The sequence below is a fragment of the Hipposideros armiger genome, unplaced genomic scaffold, assembly GCF_001890085.2.
Source record: "Hipposideros armiger isolate ML-2016 unplaced genomic scaffold, ASM189008v1 scaffold_770, whole genome shotgun sequence".
Lineage (NCBI taxonomy): Eukaryota > Metazoa > Chordata > Mammalia > Chiroptera > Hipposideridae > Hipposideros > Hipposideros armiger.
Window position 1 is genome coordinate 130,550 of NW_017732120.1, and position 24,117 is coordinate 154,666.

General features: G+C 34.9%; 1 protein-coding gene across 1 annotated transcript in view; it reads left to right on the top strand.

Annotated features, from left to right (window-relative positions):
- The window catches only part of CSMD3 (CUB and Sushi multiple domains 3), a gene marked incomplete at its 5' end in the record, with an annotated part of 280,868 nt that overhangs the window by 129,285 nt on the left and 127,466 nt on the right, over positions 1-24,117 (top strand). The window contains 2 exons of the mRNA XM_019628256.1: positions 6,277-6,373; positions 8,956-9,060. Coding sequence (XP_019483801.1) covers positions 6,277-6,373; positions 8,956-9,060 — 202 coding nt within the window. The remainder of the gene's footprint in view (positions 1-6,276; positions 6,374-8,955; positions 9,061-24,117) is intronic.

Genomic DNA, 24,117 nt, shown 5'->3' on the forward strand with positions numbered 1-24,117 from the left:
TATCACATTGTTAAAAATATTTGGAGCACTCTTTTGAGTAATTATCCTAGCTTTTTGCATTCAGCTTTGGAAGTGGTACAAAAATGCATTGTTAACTTTTTAAAAAAGTATTACAAAAGATATATTCTAATATCTCACCATTATAGGCATTGTGAGTCAAATGCCTAAGGAGCACATGTCATTGGTTCCTAAAATAACAATAGTTGCAAAAGAAAATATACTTTATTGACTTCTAACTGTTTTCCAAGTCATGTGGTAGCTTCTTTATGTGCCTTATTATATATTTACATTATATATTTTTCACAAAAGCCCTCTGGAAACAATTGTATTGCCATTTCACAGGCAAGGTATCTGAGATTTAGAAAGTTTAAGGAACATGTCCAACATTGCACAGTATTTACAATTATAATTGGGTCATGCCCAGAACCAAGCTGGTACTACTAGTGGCATGAGAATTTTACCTTAAGAAAAGTACCTTTGATGCAAACCTTTATGAACTTTAAAATAGGTCTATATACTTATTCTTTCATGTAGTAATTCTATTGGCAATAACCAAACTGGTGCCATACCGGGTATCTTCCTTGAACTGAAGAACATGGAGCTAAAATACCAGGACTCAAATCCCAGCTGCATCTTTACTAGCTATGTGATGATGTTGGACAAGTTATTTAATCTTTAAAGACTCGATTTTCTCAGCTGTAAAAAGGGGAGAATGCTTATTCATATCCCCTTGGATTGTTGGGAGGCTTTAGTGAGTTAAACTATGTAAAGTGCCTACAGGAGTCCCTTGGCAAATAGTAGGCTCTATATAAATGTCATGGTCATAAGATAATTGTCATCGTCATCATCACCTCAGAGGATGCTATTACTGCTCATGGGATGCATAAAGGGAAAAGTAACACATATTAAATAAATCTTCAAAAAAATCTGTATCCAGATATGAGCAATTTTTAACATGAATGGGGCAATGCACTTTTTAGTAACATAATACAAATGATATGCTATTACTGAGTGAATTATAGTATGATTTTAGGTATGGAATTGTGAGTTTATCTACTAATGTGTCTGATTATTTTAACTTTTTGTGGTATAGGAAGACTTAATTTTCATTGTTCATATGAATTTTAAAAAATAGTATGACTGATTGTGTTTGTAAGTCTAGCATCTTTCTAAGATGTTATCTCTGATCATTTGTTTTATTTTAATCTTTTGCATTAGAACTAATTTCCTCCCTTGGACTGCTTTACTTTTAGTTCCCTGTGGTGGAATTTTAACTAAGCGCAAAGGGACAATTTTATCTCCTGGATATCCTGAGCCTTATGACAACAATCTGAATTGTGTATGGAAGATCACAGTGCCAGAGGGAGCAGGCATTCAAGTGAGCATGTTTAAATTTTATTTCTTTTCACTGTTATGTTTGAAATCAGTTTTTTCAGAGATGACAGGATGCACGTTATTTCTAAAGGTATAGCCAGTGCTTTTGATGGACATAGTTGAACCTAATAGAAAAATACTTACTATTAATTGTTTCACCTGCAAGTAACAGAAAAACAATTCAAGATGGCATAAGAAATTAGAAAAATGTGTTGCTCCACATAACCTGGAATCTTGGGGCAAGATGATTCAATGGCTGTTTATTTCAGAGGTTCTGCTTTATCATTCTTGGCCCAGGTTTTTTCCATCTCTCTGCTCTGCCATCCTTAGTATATTGGCTTAATTCTTGGGCTTCCTTTCTCATGGTCTTGAAATGGCTTCAAAATCTCTAGGCATAGCAGCCTTTACACAGCAATGTCCAGTACCCAAAATGCAATGTCTTTCTCTTATGTATCTTTACAATGGTTAAGAGAACTTTTCAAGAAACCTTCCAGCAAACTTTCCCTCCTGTTCTGTTGATCAAAATTGCAACCATATTCATTCCTAAGCCATGCACTGGGCAATAGCAAAAGACTTACTATGCTTTGGCTCAAACAAATCAGTATTAAGTATCTGGATCAGGCAAAGGGCTCAGCCTCCTCTGATATATACAGCTTTCATTCAGTTGAATGAAACCAATTCTCTGTTAACAAGGAAGAGGGATGCTATTCTATAGACAATCAGTAGTATCTATTATATTATTTCAATTGTGACCATTTTTTTCGGAGAGGGGAGCAATTTGACGAGTTACTCTGTTTTACAAGGAGATTATTTCTGGATAAATTGATGGCATTTTACTGCTGAGTAAGTATAATATATGCTCCAGGGAAGGTAATTATGCCTCACAAAATATTATAGTCTATATTTTATAAAAATAGCTTGATGACTTCTCCAATAGCGTTATAAGGTTTTCTTTTAAGTACTTGAAATAGATATCAGTTATGGAAAAAGTAGCCAAGACTTCATCCATTAAAAATGAAATTGGATAGAAGTTAATTTTCAGTAAAAAAAAAAAAAACAAACTCAAATTTTAAATTTACATTTATAATATTTCAGAAAAGTCAAAAAATTACTTGACTGGTATCAAGAGTAAAATAGGTCAGTAAACCAAATTTTTATATTTATATTATGTGAGAAGTTTGTGGGGTGGAGTGTATTCATTTGTTTGTCTGTTTATTTTAGCAAAATATGTTGGAGGGAGAATTCCAAAGGGGCTGCATTCGACAGTAACCCAGTTATGAAGCAAAGAGTAATCTTTATATGATGAACCATAAAGAAAGATGTTGGTACTTTAATTGTGTCAATTTATAGCATGATCATCATGAGTTAATAACATTTCAAACAAAGTACAGTGGGATTTGAATGTCTGTATGGGGGATATCTAGTTTTAATGATTGGAAATTCATTACCTCATAAAACTATCCTGTTGCCATGATGGACAACTCCATCTAATGCAAAGTACTTCTGAACATTGAATCGGTTACGCTTTTTTAAAACCATTTGCTTGACCCTCATTTGGCTTTTTGTCATAGTGGGTCCTCAATCATTTACTTGAGTCTTCTACCGTATCTATGTGTTTATTATGCCAAAATACATTGACAGTTTGCCCAGGTTCCTTGGAGCAAATTGCATTAGTATTTTGTGGCTGCTGTAACAAATTACCATGAATTTGATTGCTTAAAATTACATAAATTTATTTTCTCACAGTACTAGAGGCCAGAAGTCCCAAATCAACTTTATCTCACTGAAACGAGGTGCTGACAGGACTGGGCTGTCACCCTCCCCTCTCCCCCTCCCAGACACTGGGGGAGTATCCTGTCTTTGCTCCTTCCAACTTCTGGTGGCTGCCAGCATTCCTCAGTGTCTGACTGCATCCCTCCAGCTTCTGCCTCTGTTGTCATATTACCTTCTCCTTCTCTCTCTGGGTCGACTTTCCCTTGGCATCTTTCTTATAAGAATGAACAGTCATGATTGCATTCAGGGCCCAGCTGAACAATCCATGATAATCTCCCTATCTCAAGATCCTTAGTTTAATCACATCTGAAAGAACAATTTTCCATAAAAGGCAATATTTACAAGCTCCATGGATTAGAACCTGATATCTTTGGAAACCATTATTCAGTCTGCTAAACTGTATTTGGAGTTAAATGGAATTTTTTTCCATTTAATGGATTTTAGATAATAGGCTTTTCTAAGATGTCTACATTTTTTTCTTACTACCACTCTGATCTCAAAAACTCAGGGAAGAAAAGATAAATTATTCTTAAATCTTCCCTATCACTTCTTCCTCTATTTGATTCACACAAAATCCAGTAACTTCCTTATAGCAACACATGTGACATCTGGTTACCGCTTTCTACCTTTTTTTTTCCTTTTTTAAAGATTTTTATTTTATTGGGGAATTGAGGGAGGGAATAGCGTTGGGGAATCAGGGGAGGGGAACAGACAAGTTGCTGTTGTTTTGTTCTTCAGTCTAGTTGTGGAGGACGTTGCTTCACTGGCCCAAGTTGGCACCATCATTGCGCTCTTCCCGAGTGAGGCAGATCAGTCGCCGGCTTCTGGATGGCCGCTCACTGCGGCTGCTGGCCACACACTGTAGCCCATGGCAATCCAATAGCAGGAGCTGCAGCCAAGCCGTCGCTGGTGACTCACGGCAGCCCAGCTCCAGGTTGAGCTGTTGTTCAGCATCTTAGCTGTAGAGGGCAGTGTCACTGGCCCTCATATGTGGGATCCGAACCGGGGCCTTCTGGCGTCCCAAGCCAGTTCTTAACCAACATGCCACTCGGCCGGCCCTACCGCTTTCTATCTTTACTGCCTCCAACCTACTTTAGTCTTTCATTGCTTCTCACACGGGCTACTGCAATAAACAGTAAAATTGTTGTTTCACTTTTATTTCCTTCACCCAGTGCAATGCTTAGCGCTCAGCCCTGATTGTGCTTCTTTTACCCCCCATCTAAACTTCAGTGGAATATGCCTCAATTGCGTAATTATTACGGTGTTCAGTCTTTATAGCCTCTCTCTCTCTGTGTCTCTCTTAGCTAAGATATATTTAATCCTTCATACACTCTGGGCACTACCCTAAACTCAATTTAATTTTATAGCAAATTTATGAATCAAGTACCTTAATTACAATGGTTTATATAAGTAATCCTTAAGGCATAGCAATATTAACAACTCTTCAGGGGTTACATCCAGTAAAAGCCGAGGAGATTCTTGCAAAAGCTCAAGAGTAGAGGGAGCCAGAACGTTGCAAACCCAGGCATAACTCTGATATCTTTCATATTTATACACCAAGCGCTACTTTTTCTAACTTTTCTCTACTTTTTCTAACCTTGCAAGCATATTTTCTTTTATGCACATACCCTCTGCTGTGGCTAAATTGGATTACTGATGGTTCACAAAATCCCCCTCATGGCTTGCCTCCTCTACATTTTTACTAACTCAGTAAATTTCTTTTGGTGGAGCACCTCTCAACCAAAGAACAATTAGCTAATCTTTTTTCCTATCCCTGAATTTAAGGGAAAGAAAATTCAGATGTGATGAGAGAATTGATCATTGTTTAAGGAGGTGGTTGCTCTAGTGCAGTCATACAGCTTTAATTCTGGTCTTCTTCCTGTCCTGGAACATTGCCATTGGGCGTCATGCCTGCCGCCCAGGCAGGGTATCCGTTGCCATGTGGCACTCACCCCTGGAAAGGAGACACCAACGTTCACTGGAATGGAAGAATGATGATGGACTATTCTGTAGATAAGGAATTTCTAATTAGTGCAATTGTTATAATTATTTAGTAAGTGTTTGCATCTATAACAGACTTTAAATAAAATGAATTTATTTTAATACAGTTATTCCTTTCCCTTTTCCAAATGTACAAAATATATAATAAGCAAAGAGAAAAACAGATAATATCCACAGTTGTGAGGGTCCTGTAGGTCCTTGCAAAGCTCAAGCTGTGCCAAGTGAAGTGCAACAAAGTAACACATGCCTCTTTCTTTAAATAAAATTTAAGGCCTGAGAGATTTACACTCCAACATTTCCCTTGTCAATCCTAGGGACTTTCACAGCAATTCAGTTATTATGACTCCATTCATAAAAATAGTCTTTAAAAGATATACCCAAAGTGTAATTTTTGGTCATTCATATTGAGAGCTATTAAAAATGTGCATGGGGTCCAATATATGGCGATGGAAAGAGAACTGACATTGGGTGGTGAACACACAATGTGATGCATAGATGATGTATTACAGAGTTGTACACCTAAAATCTATGTAACTTTGCTAACAGTGGTCACCCCGATTAAAAAAAAATAATATGCATAGAGGATACTAATGTTAATTTTTAAAAACTAAAATCAGAAAAGTGAACAAAGGTTATGTAAATACAGGAAAAATAAAATATATCCAGGATCATTCTAGAAAAATGTGTGTTATAAGTTCTTATATGTTTGTGGACCACAGATCTGGTTATTTCCTAATAGCTAAAGCAAACCCAATCAGTGACAAGAACTTAACACTCCAAAATGTAAAAGTTAACCAGTTGTTTGGAACATGCATTGGGATCCTAGCCCTGACACATTCGATGAACCCCAAGCATTTAATAAAGAAAATGCTCTGAAATGGTGACAGCAAAACTCAGAGTTACATCCATAGTGAACCCTGCGGGGTGCCCACAGACTTTTCTTATGACTGTCAGCCCATGGAGGCCAGTGTCATAATGGCAAAATTCAGTTGTTAAAACAGCCTTCTATGAAGGGCCACCGTGATGTGAGCCAAGCTTTGAGCTCTCTCTTCTAGGGGATGTAGATGGACGATAGTATATTAATTTTGTTAGGAATGTGTGTTCTTAACAGTAATGATGATTTCACAGGTACAAGTTGTCAGCTTTGCTACAGAACATAACTGGGATTCCCTGGACTTTTATGATGGGGGAGATAACAATGCTCCAAGACTTGGAAGTTATTCAGGTAAATACGAGTTGAACTTAGTTAAAATACTGTTATGCTTAGTAATTTTAAAATCTCTTTTTAAAAAGTGCTCCCTGGGCCTGGTGCAGGACGTGTCCTCCCGAAATGACCTGCCTGACACTTTATGTTTGTAAATGTCTGTAGTAATAAAGTTAATAAAGTTAATTTTAATTATTAAAAAAATAATAATAAAAAAATAATAAAAAGTGCTCCCTAGAATTCTGACTTGGTCATTTTAATTTCCTTTTTATAAACTATTTGCAATGAACTAAATTACAAAGTTAGAAGTTTGAGAGGCTTTAAAGGTAATAAAGTCAAAATTGCTGCTGAAAACGTTACTGTAGTCTTATTATATTTGTGTATTTATTGATGCTTTTATGTTAATGGTAACATTTTTAGCTGTTCTTCAACAATAGTATGTGTGATATCCCCCTTTTTCTTAAAAAAAAAAGAGTGAGCAATAATAGTTTTAAAAAAATAGTGCCTGGTAATCTGGTAATTATGTTATATCCACTTAATAGAATGTTATGAAGCCATTAAAATAATTATAGAGGTTGTGTATCAACATGGTAAATGCTACAAGGCACTGTTCAGTGAGCATAAAGAGAGTATGCAATTATTTCTATGAAATGAATAAAATTATATAAAGTTAATATATACATATGTACCCAAACTAAAAGGTTTTTAAATTTCTTAAGACTTCTTAAAGGTAATTTATGCAGTACTCCAACACCTCCTTTTGGCATATAAAAGGTGAAATGAAGTTTTTTTTTAAATTTTAACTATACATTTCACATTAATTTTAACTATAACTTTTAAATCTAGAAACATGAACATAGTTAAACTATTAACTTACACATTTCAGTTATACTGAAATAAGTTTAAATGGTTCTAAATTTTTAATAGATTTTTAAATGGAGTATGATAACCAATTTTTCAGCATCATCATTGAGGAAAGGAAAGAAAAAATATCTAGAGGAGAAGTGATTTGGTTTAGGGATAAAAAATATTTTAGATACAGATTTAGACATAACTCTTTCCTGAAAAAAAATTACATAAAAATTTGAGTATACATTTGTTTATAGTAGGTTAGATATATTACGTTCTTAATAATGAAGATGATAAAAGTGATAAATAAAATGCTATTGATTACCAAGTGCTAACTCGGTGTGAGTTTTGTCATATATTTCCCTCATTTGATCTTTCTAGCAGTTTAGGTAGGTGATTGAAACATAGTGAGAAGTTTCCCAGAGTTGTACAGTGTATATTAGAATGAGATTGGGACCCAGCTAGTGTGACTCCATAGCAGAGGGCTAACATCCTCTGAGAAACTAAAAAGGCAGTTCCAGTGACTTTTGAGTTACCTCTGTCTTCAGTGATTCAGCAAGGATGCCATGGACTGAGAGCAAGTTCAAGAAAAAAAGAAAAAGAAAAAGCAATTGTGTCTTTTGTAATCAATGCATACTGATTCATTTTATAGAAGAATCACAGAGTTGTGCAAAGTGTAAAGTAACTAGTTACCAAAAAAATGTTTGCAACACTATCAACTCAAATGTTTGTTGAACTTTATCTTAAAATATAGAATTGACAGTTATTTATATGCTTGTCATTTGAATCTGCTAGAGTTGTAATCTTGAGGCTTTTAAGATTAAACTATTATTCAATGTCAAATACTCAAGTTGTAACTGGTTTAAACAGATATTTTATATTTTCAACTGAACAATTGAATAAACTAAAGTTGATTTCCTTTAGAAGTTCAAAAGAAAATCATTATAATGCATTTACTGAGAGACAAGGTTAACCCTATCTCATAACTGGGATTTTTTGAATGCTAACTAGCAGCTTTGCGTGGTACAAAACAATACACAAACACACACACACACACACACACACACACACACGGCACCAAAAAAATGTATACACATTGTAAGAAAGGAAAAAACTATTAAATTTGTAATACTCAATATATACCAATAACAAAAGATGAATACAAGTCACGTTTGACTTCGGCAATTACAAGAAGTGCTCAAAGTGGTTACCATCAGTGTAATGTTAGTACAGTTTTTTTCCTTTTTAAAATGTGTATACATTTTTTGGCACCGTGTGTGTGTGTGTGTGTGTGTGTGTGTGTGTGTGTGTGTGTGTGTGTTTATGATAAAGGGCAAAATGAATATATCCTCTGAGCCCTTGAAAACCTTAAGTTAGTATATCATAAAAATCACATGGAAACTTTAAAATTAAGTGTATTGTTAGCTTGTGCATGGATTATTGAAGTGCATATGAAATTCAAAACATGTATTTTAGGTGATCTATAATATTTAGTGCCTTGATTTTATCAGCTGTGTTTGCTCATGCCTATTTTTAGGGAGCAATCTAGAGTGATTGCAAAGGTCTGTATTCTTGGAAAAAGTCAGGAACAATAAAAAGAAAGAGGAACATGGGAAAAATGTTTTTATTGAAAAATACTTGACTAATACATCATTTCAATGATAAACTATTGGCTGATTAGTAGTTAACTTACTTAGTTTTACTATAGCATTTATTATGTGATAATTGACCTGCCTTTTCAATTATTATTTCAGGAACAACAATACCCCATCTTTTGAATAGTACGTCTAACAATCTGTATTTAAATTTTCAATCAGACATCAGTGTTTCTGCTGCAGGTTTTCACCTTGAATACACAGGTAAATATAACTTCATGTGCTATTCAGGAAAGTTAAGAGCAAGTCCATATTAATTTTTAAGTATTACTTTTCCAAATGTAGAAATTAAATAGACTTTGTCAAAAGACAACATTCAGCTTATTTAAGATTTTGATGTGTTCCTTCAGTTCAATTACAAAACTATATGTATAATGTTCTAATGATTTTCATCTTTATTTTTAACTGTAAAAACACAACATGAAATCTACCCTCTTAATAAACTTTTATGTGCACAACACAGAATTGTTAACTATAAGCACAATGTTATAGAGCAGATCTCTAGCACTATTCATCTTGCATAACTTAAACTTTATACTTGTTGAATAGCAACCCATTTTGCCCTTCCCCCAGCCCCTGGACCCAACATTATAGTCTCTATTTCTATGAGTTTGACTATTTTAGATCCTTCATATAAGTGGTATCATTCTAGCACTATTCATCTTGCATAACTTAAACTTTATACTTGTTGAATAGCAACCCATTTCGCCCTTCCCCCAGCCCCTGGACCCAACATTATAGTCTCTATTTCTATGAGTTTGACTATTTTAGATCCTTCATATAAGTGGTATCATGTAGTATTTGTCCTTCTGTGTCTGGCTTATTCCCATTAGCATAAAGTCCACCAGGTTCGTCCATGTTATCACGTGTGGCAGGATGTGATACTTTTAAAGACCAGGAAATCCCAATGTTATTTAAATTATTCCATGTGCTTTTTGTGGAGCATACCATACGTTCCCATACTAGTCTCAATAGAAAACTACGAACTAATGTCTTTTATGAATATGACGCAAAAGTTTTATTTTTCCAGCTCATTGAGTTTAATTGATATATGGCACTGTGCAAGTTTAACATATATGATGTATTGATTTGATACATGTATCTATTGCAAAATGACTACCACAATAGGGATAGTTAATACCTCCATTGTCTCATATAATTAACATTTTGTTTTGAGAACATTTCAGATCTAGTCTCTTAGCAACTTTCAAGTGTATGATACAATATTGTTAACTATAGTCACCATGCTGTACATAGCATCCCCAGAAACTTACTAATTTTATAACTGGAAGTTTGTACCTTTTGACTCACACTGCCCCATTTCACCCAATCTCCAGCCCCTGGCAACCACAATGCTACTTATTGTTTCTAAGAGTTCACCTTTTTTAGATTGCACATATAAATGAGCTCATACAGTATTTGTTTTTCTCTCTCTGACTTATTTCACTTAGCATAAAACCTTAAAGTCCATATGCTAAGGATGGACCTTAGCATAACAAGATCCATCCATGTTGTTGCAAATGTCAGTATTTCGTTCTTTTCCATAGCTTAGATAGATAGATAGATAGATAGATAGATAGATAGATAGATAGAGATATATAGTTATAGTTATACATCTATCTATATCTATCTATGTCTATATCTAATATCTATATCTGTATACCTATATCTGTGTCTATATATATAACATTTTTGTTATCCAATCATCTAATGACGGACAACACTTAGATTGTTTCTGTATCTTGGCTATTGTGAATAATGCCGCAATGAACACTGAGTACAGATATCTCTTTGAGATCCCGATTTCATTTCCTTTGGATAAATACCCAGAAGTGTACTACTGGCTCATATGATAGTTCTGTTTTTAATTTTTTGAGGAACTTCCATAGTGTTTTCCATAGTGGCTGCCCCAATTTACAATTTCATCATCAGTGCACAAGGGTTCCATTTTTCCCACATCTTCATCAACACTTGTTATCATTTTGATGAAAGTCATTCTAACAGGTTTCAGGTGACATCTCATCATGCTTTTGATTTACATTTCAAAAATTCTCATGATTAGTGATGTTGAACATCTTTTCATGTACCTATAAGCCATTTATATGTCTTCTTTGGAAAATAATATTTTAGATCCTCTGCCCATTTTTTTTAAATCAGTTTTTATTTTCTGAATTATGAGTTCCTTGTATATCTTGTATATCAACCCCTTATCAAATAGGTATTTTGAAGATTTTTTTTCTCATTATGTAGGCTGCCTCTTGATTTTGTTGATTGTTATTTTTCCTGGGCAGAAGCATTTTTATTTGATGTAGTCCTTCTTTAGTTTGCTTTTGTAGCTTGTGTTTTTGGTGCCATATTAAAAAAAAATCAATGTCAAGATCAATGTCAAGGAGATTTTTTCCAATGTTTTCTTCTAAGACTTTTATAGTATCAGGTCTTATGTTTAAGTCTTTAATGCATTTCCAATTAATGTTTGTAAGTGGTGAAAGATAGAGGTTCAATTTTATTCTTCTGCATATGATTATCCCAGCACCATTTATTGAAGAGACTATTCTTTCCCTCTTGAGTATTCTTGGTTACCTTGTCAAATGTAGTTGACTGTATATGCAATGGTTTATTATTGGGCCCTCGATTCTGTTTCGTTGGCCCAAGTGTACATTTTTATGCCAGTACCATACTGTTTTGTTTACTGTAGCCCTTGTAATATATTGGGTTGTCAGAAAAGTCATGACGTATTTTTTCTGTTTTTCCTTGCAAAAATGTGTCATGACTTTTCCGACAACCCAATACTTTGAAATCAGAAAGAACAATGCTTCCAGCTTTATTCTTGTTTCTCAGGTTTGCTTTGGGCATTTGGGGTCTTTTGTGGTTCCACATGAATTTTAGGATTTTTTTTTCTATTTATGTGAAAAATGTAATTGGGATTTTGATAAGGTTTGTATTGAATATATAGATGGCTTTGGGGTATATGGACATTTTAACAATATTGATTCCTCCAATCATGAATAAAGAATATCTTTCCATTTATTAGTATCTTCTACAGTTACTCTCATCAAACTCATAGTTTTAAGTATACAGGTCTTTTACCTCTATGCTTAAATTTATTCCATTATTGTGTTTACTTTTTATGCTATTGTAAGTAGAATTGCTTTCTTTCTTTTTCACATATTTTATTGTTAGTATATAGTATCACACTAATTTCTGTATGTTGATTTTGTATCCTGCAACTTTATCAAATTTGTTTTATTGTAACTTTTTTTGGTAGAGTTTTTAGGATTTTCTGTATATATGATCGTATCACCTGCCAACAGAGATAATTTTACTTTGCCTTTCGGGATTGCAAAGGCAAACATCTGCCCAAAGATGTTTCCTTTTCTACTTTTTCCCTAATTGCTCTGGCTAGGATTTCTAGTGCTGTGTTGTATAAGAGTCTTGTTCCTTGTCTTAAAGGAAAAGGTTTCAAACTTACACCAGTATGTATATTAACTGTGGGCTTTTTATATATGGCCTTTATTGTGTTGAGATAGATATCTTCTGTAGCCATTTTGTTAAGAGATTTTATTATGACAGAACACTGCATTTTGTCAAGTGCTCTTTTCTGCATCTATTGAGATGCTCATATGACTTTCATCTTGCCTTCTATTAATGTCATGTATCACATTTACTGATTTGCACATGGTGAACCATCCTTGCATACCAGGCATAAATACCACTTGATGATGGTGTATGATCCTTTTAATGTGCTTATGAACTTGACTTGCTGGTATTTTACTGTGGATTTTTGCATCTATATTCATCAGGCATGTTGTCTTGTTTTTTTCTAGTGTCTTTGGCTATGGCATGAGGGACATGGCTGGCTTCATAATATAAGTTTGGAATGGTTCCCTCTTTAGTATTTGGAAGAGTTTGAAAAGGATCAATGTTAGTTTTTTAAATGTTTGGTAGAATTGACCTGTGAAGCTATCTGTTCCTGTACTTTTCTTTGCTGGAATGTTTTTAACTACTGATTTAATCTCCTTACTCATTTTGGTCTATCTAGATTTCAATTTCTTCATGATTCAGTCTTGGTAGGTTCTATGTTTTTAGGAATTTATCTTTTTTCTAAGTTATCCAACTTGTTTCTGTAAAATTTTCATAGTACAGAGATTTTGTGATCCTTTTTATTTCTGTAGTATCAGTTCTAATGTCTCTACTTTCATTACAAGTATTTTCAAATTATGGAAAAAGGAACTGGACCTGTAGAAACTTTAAAACTGAAATGAGAATAAGTGGCTTCTCTTGTTGGCATAGAATATATATAATTACCTCCCAATTTCCTACAAAATTTTAGACACAGAAAAGGTTTAATACCCAAATTAAATACATGTATAAGTGTCTATTTTGCTATGTAAAATTATCACAAGTGTAATTGGGTGGTTATTGGGTAATTTTGAGCTTACTTACTGTCTCCCTAGAAAGTAAGCTTCAGGAAGACAGGATCTGTCTTTAGTACCAGACCATGTCCATTTAGGATGTCCTTCTGTCTCTTGCACTGAATCCAGTCTCTGAACCTTCTTAGGTATTCAAAACACATTTTTTGGCTGAATAATGAATGAGTGACACAGCACCTAGAAATATAAGATAACAATTATAAAATATTGGCATATATCATTAACATCAGTATACCTACACTGATGCTGGTGTTCAAAAAGTCATTTAGCAGTCTGGTCTGTGCACATTTTGTGATTTTCTTGGCTTCTGCTTCCTGAAGGAATCCCACTGAGTATGATTTTCTCAACCTCGCTTTATTCAGGCCACTCAATCCATCACTGTAACATCATTACCTACACTGGAAGTTCTGATAGAAAAGAAACTCCCTGGAGGGAGTGGGGAGGACAAAAAAAATAGAGGCTACAATGATAAACATGTACTAAAAAAAACACTGGTTAATTGATTTTTGACAGTATTTTTGGTTTTATATTGAAGTTTATTTTCTAGCTATTGCTAATCTCACACAGAATTAGCGTATCATTGTAATTGTAATAGATTACGAATCAGTAAAAGATTTATTCATTCATTCTTCATTTGACCAATAAATATTTTAAAACACCTACTCTATGTCAGGTACTATGTTCCACGTGGGAATTGCAAAGATAAATATGTTACAGAATCTTTTTTTGAAGAGATCACATCTAGTAGAAGAGACAGAGAGATGAAGCAATAATATGGTGCTATGAATACAGGAATAGACATAGTTGTGGTAGAACGTACAAAAGCAATCAGCTCCATTTAGGAAGTTCAGGAAATACTTCAAACAAGAGGTTGCATTGGCTGAGTCTTAACAAACAAGCAGGAGATTTCCAGTTGGACAAGAAGGAGTGGATATTTTCAGCATGAACACTTCAGGCTCAGTGCTATGATATATGTCATATTGGGAGAATTGCAACTGGTTCCGTAGGGCTGGACTAAGGTTTGAGGCAGCTTCAGGATCTATGGCTGCTTATATAGGTAGGAGGAATGCTGCAAGTTACAGGATGTCATAATTAGAAATTTAACTTTATTATAAGTGATTCGTTTCAGAAGCATCTTTTGTTTTGATAGTTATTCATCATACAGACCATTACATTATCATAATCACAAAGAAATTAAAGAAACTCTTGGAAGTCACTTGTATACAAATTTTGCATTTCTAAAATGTTTTGTTGAATGTCAAAATGGTCCTTCACTTGTTTAAGATAAATAAGATCATTAAAATTTAATAGGATTATTTATCCAATTATCTGTAATATTTTTGAACTCTTCTTTTGGTTAGAAACTCTTAATTATGTTCAATAAATGATGGAAATTGAACTATATCCTTATCAACAAGTAGTAGGTGTTAATATGTGTAGTAGCTTATCCCCTAAACAAAGAATTGAGAGTTTGAGAGCTCTTCGTAAGGGAAACAATGACTAGTGGATTTAAATCTCACAATTTATGGTCTCAAAAACCAGTTGGCAGAAAAGGCATACTGGCAATGTAAATTAAGCATCTTTAAACATGATCTTTAATTTAAAAAGTAAAGTTGAGTATCTAACTATGTCAAGGAACATCTGATTAGAACTGTAGAAGGACTGGAAGATGAATGAGATAAATCAAGTTTAACCTTATTATATGAAATGTGTTGTTTTCCTATATTTATAATTATTTATCCAACTATTTCACAACTAGTTATTTCTATAAAAAGAGCATTCAAGGAATGCCAATATTTTCTAAATTAGTTATCTGAATTGAACTCAAGAATGTGGGAAAGAACTCATCATTGCTAATGAATGAGCATAAGAACAAATGATGTGTCAGTGGATTTTGTATACAGTTGCTTTAAATAATAGGACTGACAACTCTCCTAGTGGTCTAGAGGCTGCTCACAGGGAATAGCATTTAATTTGTTAGCTTTGAAGTCACATAATCTCAAGTCAATGTTCACAGAATGATTCTTTGTGTTCAAACTGATTCCCAGATACTTCCTAAGAGTTATTAGATATCTGGATTCTTCACCCAAGAGAAAAACAAGCAAAAAATGAGTCACCATATTTAGACAATCTAAGGACAATTTTAACTGTTTTTTCAAAAACCAGAAGGTGGAATTTTATTAGAAGATGTTAAGGATGATCACCAATTTTTTTTAAACATTGTGTTGAGGGGCCTTAACTAAGATGTCAAAAGATTTGCTGAATGTTTTAATTGAGAGAAAAGTCTAAAAAACTTCCTGGATTAAAGTAAATATAATAAAAAAAAACATTATTACAAAAATCCTGTAAAGTTCTATTAAAACATTAACTTTTATTAAATCGTAACTTAACAGAAGTTAAAATATTTTCCAGGTAGAAGAAGACTTTTCTTTTTGGAGAAATTAAATGCCTTAGTAAATTGTTATTCTTAGTAATACCATCACATAAAAATACTCCAGTTGCATGTGCTGTTTTTAGAGGAAGTGAGTGAATTTAAATTAAAATAGGAACTATGTTACTGAACTCAAGGGGTTCATTTTGCCTGCTTGTATCAAAGCCAAAAGAGCCCGGAACAGAAATTTGCAGCAAAGAAAGCTGAGGTTTGCTTAAGGAAATGGCACCAAGCCTGGAGATACAGGTGAGCGAGTGCTCGTAAGACCTGACTCCCTAATGCCATGTAGGTTACAGATTATATAGGGCAAAATCACAGAACACACCATGGGTTAGGGGTTTGACGTCATGCTGGGAGCTGATTGGTCAGAGGTGAGGTAGGGTGGCTGATTATCCAGGAAAAGGCTAGGTCCCTGAGGAGACTATATATATATATATATATATATATATATATATATATATATATATAGAGAGAGAGAGAGAGAGAGAGAGAGAGAGAGAGAGAGAGAGAGAGATATGATTTCTAGACCTAGCACTAAAACACTAAAACTAAATTTAATCAAAGTCATAAGCACACTCAGTTTCAACTATACATAGAGAAATGAAGAAGTATAGAGAAATAGATGAGAAAAAGAGAGTTAGAGAGTATGGAAAAAGAAGGGCAAGTAGGACAGAGGGACCAAGAGAGGAGAGAAAAGACAAATATATATTTAGCGGACGGTAGTGAAATCAGTGCCAGTGGTGCCTGATTTTCTTTTAATTAATTAAAAAGATTTTGGAATACTCTTTATGTTTTTAAATCTATTGTCTAAATAATGATTAGCCATTAGCATAGTAATTTGCAGAATATTAAGTGCAAGGGAATGGGGGGAAGTTGAACAGGTGTTGTAGGAAAACGGTTCTTGGTATTGTCACAGGAAAGAATTCAAGGACACACCGAATAAGCCGAGCAAGCAGTGGATGCATTAAAAGAAAAGAGGATAGTAAGTACACTCCCAAAATGGTGGGAGTAGGCAGGCCAGGAGATGAACAACTGTCCCGAAGAACAAAGAAACCTAGGAATTTATTATTTTCAAAATGAGGGTGTGAAATATTCATGGTTTAGGGGAGGTGGTATAGGCTTTTCTAGGCGGGTCCTCACTGACCACTCATTCCTGTTGTGAGGTAGGATTTCCTTGTCTTTGTTTGGCCCTTGTCAGAACTGTCATGGCGGCACAGGGAGTGGAGATTTTCCCTGCCTCCAATGCTAATAATATTAGAATCCTTTATAATTAGTTAAAGTTCACCTTGAGGGACAAAATGCTGTCCTGGCTCTGCTCTCAGCCATCGAAATCTAGTTCTGGCCAGTCTGATAGCTGCACCTTTTCTTAAGAATCATCTCATCTCCTCCCTCCTTTGTTTTCCCTGCACTTTCTCCGCCCCTTCCTCCCTCTCTCCCCTCGGCACTATTCTTCCTGTCTGTGGTTACACATGGAAATATTAAGTACAGCTTTACAGAATTAAAATACTGGGTTGTCGGAAAAGTCATGATGCATCTTTGCAATGAAAAGCATAGATAAAATACATCATGACTTTTCCGACAACCCAATAACTAATAACTTCTGCTCTAGTCTTTAAGGACAAAGTTATGAAACAAGCTATCGCAGGATGTTTGGATACTTGGTTAAGAACAGATTCAAAAGCAGTTATGGTGCATTTGGTGGATCAAGCACTGCGAAGAGCAGCTGTGGTTTTGGTACCATGTCCAGCAGCGCTAACTCGAAGGCCGCCTGATCACTCAGTGCCCACTCAGGTGCACTGTTTCAAGGAGCTCTAGCGAATACTCCCAAACACAGTAGTTTTTTTTTTTTTTTTTTTTTACAAATAATTCATCTTGTTTGTTGATAGGGCACCAGCATTCCTGTCAAGTTTCAAAATGGTAATCTTCCCATAGTGGAGAAATATCTATTTTGTGGTAATCTCTTCACTTGTGGAGGCAGGTTTTATTAACTAGACATAAAAATTTTGAAAAGTGCCTTATGTATTCAGAAGCCCCCCAAATCACTGGTTGAGATATGGGAACACAATCACCTCTGTAAGAGAAAATTGTGTTTTTTAATGAATATAAACAAGGATAAAAAAAATTAAATCTAAGATTTTATCGGAAAAAAAAGCAAAATGCTTAATAGTTGGGTACTGGGAAAAATGTGTGCATGTGTGTGTATTTGTTTTATAAACAAGGTAGTTATATTAACTTTTCTCCTTTGATAAGATACCTTTTTCATTTCGTATCTTTGGTATCTCATTTGTGACAGTCTCTAAGATAAAAGTTGTGCCCACAGGGTAACATAAGGAATGAATCACAATGGGCAAATAACAGTATTATAATCACACATCAGCACAGATGCAGAAGACATTAAGGTTTACTATAAAAAGAACAGATTTCATAGGTTTTAGTTTGTTTGTGTTGGTTTTTAATCAAGAAAATAGACTCTTTCTATGTTCCTAAAGGAATAACGCCAATAGTAATGGCTTCAAGAAACAGTGCAGGCATACTTCTGTCTTGGGAAAAGAAAATTTGGCTGAGATTCCTTCCAGCAAGTATTTTCTCTGCCTGATTTTTCTACTCACTCATGAGGTTTTAAGATAACAAAGACACAAAAATATCCTAGACTACCTGATGACATAGTTAGTAGACAGGTATGCCTTGCTTTTTATTCATTTAAAAAGTAAATGGTGTAAATAGGCTGATTTTTTTTCTACAGTGTTCGTTTCCCCCTTGAACTTGAGATTATGACATTTTAACTTTGGGATGCTTGATTATTGTTACCATCATCATCATCATCATTGTAATCATCATCACATCATCATCAGATGAATCACCTATATCTTCTGACCAATCTATTCTTCACATGCCTTGGTCTCATTAATATTTCTAGAGGTCCATCTTGATCATTTCAGATCATTGTTTTCTATTACCTACTAAAGAAAGGCAATAATTTATTTCCTCCCACAATTTTCCATTTTCATATTGCTTCCCAAATATAAGAACAAACCCAGTTGTGTATTTATCAGATATTATTGAGTACCTACTAAATGCTGGTTTTATTTTCTAGGTAAGTGCTACAAATTTACATAAAAGCTAGTCCTAAAAGTTTTCAGATTTATTTGGGAGTAAGGACACACAAACAAGAAATTGCAAAATTCAGGGTATTCACTCTTAAGTGTTGTTTATGTAAGTCAGTACTTCTCAGATAATCATGGGTTGTAGTCATTTTTAAGTTTTGTTAAAAATCTAGATGACAAGACCCCATCCCAGAAGGTCAAGTTAGTTTTTCTGAAATTCTGTCAAGCATTTACACTTTCTCCAACTTCCCAAAATTACTCTTACAATCATCAAAGTATGAGGACATTGTGTATAATTTAGGTGATGACATAAAGAAGGTAGTTATCAAATCTGATAGGGGTTACTGGTGGTGGAGTCAGGAAAGATTTCACCATAGAACAATTAGAAGTCCTTTTAGCATATAAGAATTAAAGTATAGGGGGCCGGCCAAGTGGAGCATTGGTTAGGAGTTGGCTTGGGACACCAGCTCTGAGCAGCAGGGCCCCAGTTCAGATCCCATATGAGGGCCAGTGACACTGCACCCTCTACAGCTAAGATGGTGAACAACAGCTCTACCTGGAGCTGGGCTGCTCTGAGTCGCTGTTGACAGCGTAGGCTTGCAGTGGAGCTGGCCAGCAGCGAGTGTGAGCATTTGTGAGCTGCCATGAGTCACAGTGAGCAGCCGTGCGGAGGCCAGCGAGCAACTGCCTCACCTGGGAAGAGCATAATTATCACAACAGCAACATGGCCAGTGAAGCAACGTCCTCCACAACTAGACTGAAGAACAAAAGGACAGCAACTTGTCTGTTCCCCTTCCCCGATTTCCCAATTAAAAAAAAAAAAAAGAATTAAAGTATAGGTATGGAAAGAGTTTGGTAGTTTGAACGGGCATCCTGGAATGTACATGGATATGAGAGCATTTATTCTGGAATCAGACTTAGGTTTGATCATTTTTGGATTTTCAAAAGGCCCTTTTATTTTGGAAAGTGGAGAATGCATTGCGGGAAGAGAATAGGCCCAAGGAAAAAGTTGCAATCATTCACATGAGAAACTCTGAGGTGATTCTTGTCATGTAGATGAAATGTTACGAAACTCAGGAAACAAAGAGGTAAAGCTGGAAAGATTTATGGCCTGTTAGATGTTGGAAATGGGAGAGAAGGAGGAGCAGAGGATTGTTCACAGGTTTCTGGTCTTCTCTTTTGGTTTTTACTTGAGATCATATCACTTTTTTACATGATCACAGTTTTGTTTCATTCCATTGGAGAGCTGATCTTTAATTTTTTTTTTAAGGTTTTATTGGGGAATTGGGGAAGGGGAACAGCCAAGTTGTTGTCCTTTAGTCTTAGTTGTGGAGGGTGCAGCTTGCTCAGCTCCAAGTCCAGTCACCATCTGGCCGCCCATCAGCAGCTCACGGCCACTTAGCTCAAGGTGCCGTGTTCAATCTTAGTTGCGGGTGGGCATAGCCCAACATCCCATATAGGAGTCGAGCCGGCAACCTTGTTGTTAAGAGTGCAGGCTCTCAACAGCTCAGTCATCCTGCTGCCTGTTGACAGCTCAGCAGTAGCTCAGCTCAGGCACAGCTCACTGGCCTATATGGGAAATGAACTGGCGACTCTGTTGCTCAGAGCTTGTGCTCTTAACCAATTGAGCCACTGGGCCAGCCCTGATCTTTAAATTGTTTAGATATTGTCTTTGATTTTTAAAAATCTTAAATAGTGAATTAAATAAATCAAGATTAACATAAGCACTTTTATTGATCTGTAATAATTGGATTGTATACCTTGCAGTGGGATCCAGGAACCAAAAGTATTTTTTAATTTAACTAATGATAATGCTAGCGTAGCTATTATATACTTTCAAGAGTGAAACTTGGGGAGCATTTGAGATCTTGCTCCCTGGCATATGCTTTCAGTTAGCTCAAATAAACTCTTATAAAAAAAATTTTAAAAAGTGAAACTTGCGTGGAAGGTGCATACAGTGCTACTTGAAAAACAAGAAAAAATGACAAATGGATATACTTATTATATTGAATATATGTGCCTATATTCTTAATATTTATAGTCATGCTGCTCAAACTTGCTCTCTTGGAGGTTATAGTTGTTCCACAATTCAAGACAGTTTTTTCTAAAGTAAAGATACATAAAGTAAGTTAAGAAATATAAATTTGGAAATTTACTTCAACTTTTTTTTTGAAACTTTGATGTGTTCTACTGATTTTATGCTAACAAATTCTAAAAAAATTACCTGATATATAAATATGTAACCAATATTAATGAAAGATTAAGAAAATAAGTCAATTTTGTTTTCTGTGAATAACAAAAGGGATTGAATATTAAGAGAAAGAAGACAGGCAGTGTGGAAGAAGACATATTCTCCTAGTAACTTTGGGAGACACAAGGCAAAATAAGGCAAATATACCAGATCTAGAGTTTAGAGGACTCTAGATCTGTTCAATGAAGAGAAGCTAATACATTTTAAGATAGCCTGATTAGTATTTTGCTACTTCTGATACAAATTATCAAAAGTTGACATGAAGCTACGTTATTCTTTGTTTTTGGAATGTGTGCTGGTTTAGTAGTCACGTAAACAGATGTAGCTTCTCTGAGTTAATATATTGTTTCCAATGTTTTTCTTAGCTAAAGTATAAAAGTTTTCTGTCTCCTAATCCTATGAACACTGAAAGGTGGGAATCAAGTTTGAAATTGACAGCTTGTGTTTTTGTTTTGTTTTGTTTTGTTTCTAAACACATGTGATGTTTGTCATAATTACATGTCTTGCATAAATACATTTGTTGTAGGGAAAATGTTTCTCGTGCATGGAATACTGTGAAAGATATCAATTGTGAGTGGGCTTTCACAAAGAGAATTTATCATTTCTACTTGCTCTGCCACTTGGATTCTGGTAGAGCCTCATCATGAACAGCTTTGTAATGACTATTTGATTATAATATGCATATGTGATTTCCTTAAATTTGTTGAGGCACAAATTTGAATCTCACTAATGGAAAATCCTAGGAGGACAGTGGAGCATCTATAAATCAATGAGCAGTTTTTGGTTTTGGACTTACAACATGTACATGTTTTAAAAGGGGAAACTGCATCTAGTAATGGTGTTTGCAAATTTAGGGGTGTTCAGAGATCTCAGGACATAGTCTCTGAGGAAGTCAGAGGCACATGTTACCATAGTGAATACATTTTTCTCTCCCACACCTGAGAGCACTCATGATATCTGCCATTAGTAATTAGACTGTAAATACTGGGAAATCTCAAGTGGTCTGAAAAACATCTTTTTTAACCCATGCAATAGTTGGAGGGCTTGTGTGAATATTCAAAAGCATAAAAATAGTCATAAAATAGTAAGCACCCAGAAATGTACCCTTTAACTCTAGCTTATAAATAACAAAAGAGTCAATTCAGCACAATAGTTATTTTATTGCTTTCTGTCCTTGAGCAATGTACTTAAGAGAGAATGCATTAGGTCTTAATGAGTTTATTTTTATAATCACTAAAGATGGGTTTCTCCCTTGGGCTAATTAGATAATTGATTATTTGAGAAAAAATAGTGATTTTAAGATTATATTTTTCTTGAACAAATTTTATTGTTCTAATTAGTTTATACACATCATCTCATAAAATATGAATTGAGAAACACCTCCTGCTCAAAATAAATCATTAATAATTGTCATTTCTAATTTCAGTTGCCATTAACTCAGAATATATTATATACAAATAAGTGTAATTGATCTTTGTAAACACATTTTACTCATTAACTGTATAAAGCCATTACAGTTTTATTATAGCTTGTTTCCTTGTCTTTTAATCAAAATTTATTTCATTATCATCTCATTGAGTGTTCACCTCTTTACGCTGTTGACGTAGAGATGGTTTTAGCCTAAGTTTCTGAATTCTGGAAACATTGTGTTTCTGTATTCCTAAACTTTCTCTAGTTTTATCTTGAGCTAATAACACTTCTCCTGATCTCCTGGGTTTTTTCACAATAAAGCCTATAATGTTTTAGTTGTACACAGAAGATTTTCATTTTGTGTCAATCGTAATACTCAATGTACTTAAGTTCTTGACACTTTATATAAATGTTTATTTTCTTTATATTTCCTAGAGCAGGGGTTGGCAAACTGCAGCTCGCGAGCCACATGCGGCTCTCTGGGTGCTTTCCACCTCAAAAGTTTGTCAACCCCTGGGAGAGCCAATCCTGTCCCTCACAATAATTTAAAAATTATTCGAGGGCCATAAATATATTTTTACATAATCACCATTACGTGAATAATATCCTTGAAAAATTTTATAAGTGAAACTATGATAGTTTTGTGTTATTTTCATTTTCAATTTTACTTCAGAGGCTCCCAAGCCGCAGTTTGCTGACCCCTGGCGGCTCTTCTGTCTCAAAAGTTTGCTGACCCCTACCCTAGAGTATTTCTTTGAAACCCATTGATCTTAAACTTACAGAAACATACTCTCATGACAACAGAACAAAATAACCTTTATTTAGAACGCAAACTGACAACCTCACTTCCATGTTTAAAACCATTCAATAATAATGTCAGTTGACATTTGCTGAGAACTTACTATGTTCCTGGCACTATTCTAAGTATTGTGCCTGTAATATTCTTTAAGCATCACAATATTCTTTCAAAGTTGGTATTTTTCCATCCCATTTATAGGTGAGGGAACATAGTCATATAAATCATCTTGGACTTTACAAAACAAAGCAAGAAACTAGTGTAGATAAATTGCACACAGAGGTTGCGATCTTAATAATTCTGAATTTTCCCTCCATTACTCACAGAAGGAAACTACAACTCCCTACATTGGACAAATTATAAGATTGTCACAATCTATATCCTGCCTCCCTTTTCAGCTTAATTTCTTGTGCCTTTCACAAAAGACTACAATGTGTTTAGGGGGAAAACACTCCTCCTCTTTTCCATAAAAGAAGAAAAAAAATCATTTAAAACTCCATTCACTTATCATGACATTTTGCCTGCCAGGACATCCCACAGCTTCCCCCTTGTTATCATAAATTGGTAAAATATATCATTTTTCAGTACTGACATAGGTTATTCCCTATGAAGTAGTTATTTAAACAAAGGGCAACTTTCGTTTATTGTGATTATTCTGCTACACTGTAATCATCTTTTAAAGTAACACCTGGGGCCGGCCGATTGGTGCGTTGGATAAGAGCTGGCTTTGGACACCAGAGGGCCCCCGTTCAGATCCCACATATGAGGGCCAGTGACTCTGCCCTCTACAGCTAAGATGCTGAACAACAGCTCTACCTGGAGCTGGGCTGCTCTGAGTC